The sequence below is a fragment of the Thalia democratica genome, chromosome 9, assembly GCF_965202585.1.
Source record: "Thalia democratica chromosome 9, ktThaDemo2.hap1.1, whole genome shotgun sequence".
NCBI classification, from domain to species: Eukaryota; Metazoa; Chordata; class Thaliacea; order Salpida; family Salpidae; genus Thalia; species Thalia democratica.
The window spans coordinates 22,883,767-22,885,324 of NC_139173.1; the positions used below are offsets into that span (position 1 = coordinate 22,883,767).

Sequence of the window (1,558 nt, forward strand, 5' to 3'; positions counted from 1 at the left end):
TTATATTTAAACTAATGTGTATGTGAAATAAACACATAACAGTTACTGTAATGACTTGGAAATTAAAATTATTAGAAGGTTAAAGCGCAATAATTATATATTTTTGTAGATCGAAAAACTAAAAATACAACATAATTTTATTATTTAATTAAAGTACAAAACTGTATCTACAAAGTTTATTGTAACAAAGAAACTTTCATTTAGATTTTTATACAAAGTAGTTCATACTTATACTTCATATAAGTTAGGTTATGTTTAAATTATTTTAGTGTAACGTTTTAAAAAGTTTTATTGCAAAGAGCTATTCTTAATTTCACAAGAAAATAACATACAGAAGGAAACTTCTAAAAGGTTACTGTTCATTAATCAAAACATTTTAACAATATAATTTTATTTGTAAAATCTAAACCTACTGTACAATCAACTCAATCAATATTCTGAAAAACTAAGAACTGTTATACAAGATATTAACAACTTTAAGTTTGAATTAAAAAAGAACAGTTAGTATAAAAAACCTACATCACAAGTTTTAAATAACTCTTTATACATCAATCTTTTATTTAAAGCAATTTTTTCTAAACTTTATTTGCTATTAAAAGAAACTTAAAAAATTATTAAAGTTATTTATTATTACTTCTGTTATTACAGTGCACCATAAAATATCTTTCAAACTTCCTTAAACACATTTAAAAAACCTTTAGCACTGAAAAACTCAAGACTTGAGTCCGAAAGATCGTTTTAATACTACAAAACCACAACAAAATCCAACGGTCAACTTTCTAATTGATGTCGGGCGACTCGTTGATGAACTCCCTGATCTTGAAGAGCAGCTCCTTCTTGATCGTGTCACTCACGCTCCTCCTCGCGTTGGGCGTCAGCTCCCTCACCAGGTCCTCCACGCTGACGTTCTCCACCCCCGACTGCTGCGATATGAGCTGCTTGCACTGCATCCGCAGCTCGTCCCGCCACCCCGACCTCTCCAGCTTCTCCCGCAGCAGCTGCTTGAGCCGGTCCCTCTCCCCGCTCTTGATCAGCGCCTCCTCGATCTGCGACTTCATGTCTTCCATATTTGTGTCAGAAAAACGTTATGCTCCTGGAACAGCTTTGTTTAAAGTATAATTGGTTTAATTTTCTAACGTTAAATTTCTTTTTAAAATATAAAAAAAAAAATTAATATTTTTTTATATATACCTGAAACATATACTCTACTCTAAATATTATTTTTTATACTTGTGGAAGAGATTTGTCAAAATTAGACTGAGTTTATTTTTGGAAGTTAGTTTAAAAGTATTGGAACTTTTAAAAGTTTTATTTTACACTTTGAAACAGGCATTACTCAAACAATTTTATCTCATATTCTTATATTTTTGTCATTTTTATTATTTAGTGCATTTTATTTAATAGTGGATTTCAAAAAGTTATAGAATAAAGTTGCAATTAAATTTTAAGAAACAATACTCACATTTACTATCTACCCTTTTAAAATCCTTTGAGGTTTAACCATAACCAGAAAGACATAAGGGCTTAAAAAAACCATCAGGCAATAAGGGGTCATATT

General features: G+C 29.9%; 1 protein-coding gene across 1 annotated transcript; it reads right to left on the reverse strand.

Annotated features, from left to right (window-relative positions):
- Positions 1-276: 276 nt before the first annotated feature.
- Positions 277-1,108, reverse strand: LOC145844131 (transcription and mRNA export factor ENY2-like). The gene has a single exon (XM_082951491.1). It carries the CDS (start codon positions 1,065-1,067, stop codon positions 780-782), a length of 288 nt encoding a protein of 95 aa, XP_082807617.1. The 5' UTR covers positions 1,068-1,108; the 3' UTR covers positions 277-779.
- Between the last annotated feature and the right edge of the window lie 450 nt (positions 1,109-1,558).

Excerpts from the sequence above, each read along its gene's own strand:
- LOC145844131 (XM_082951491.1), bottom strand. The coding sequence starts at position 1,067 with ATGGAAGACATGAAGTCGCAGATCGAGGAGGCGCTGATCAAGAGCGGG.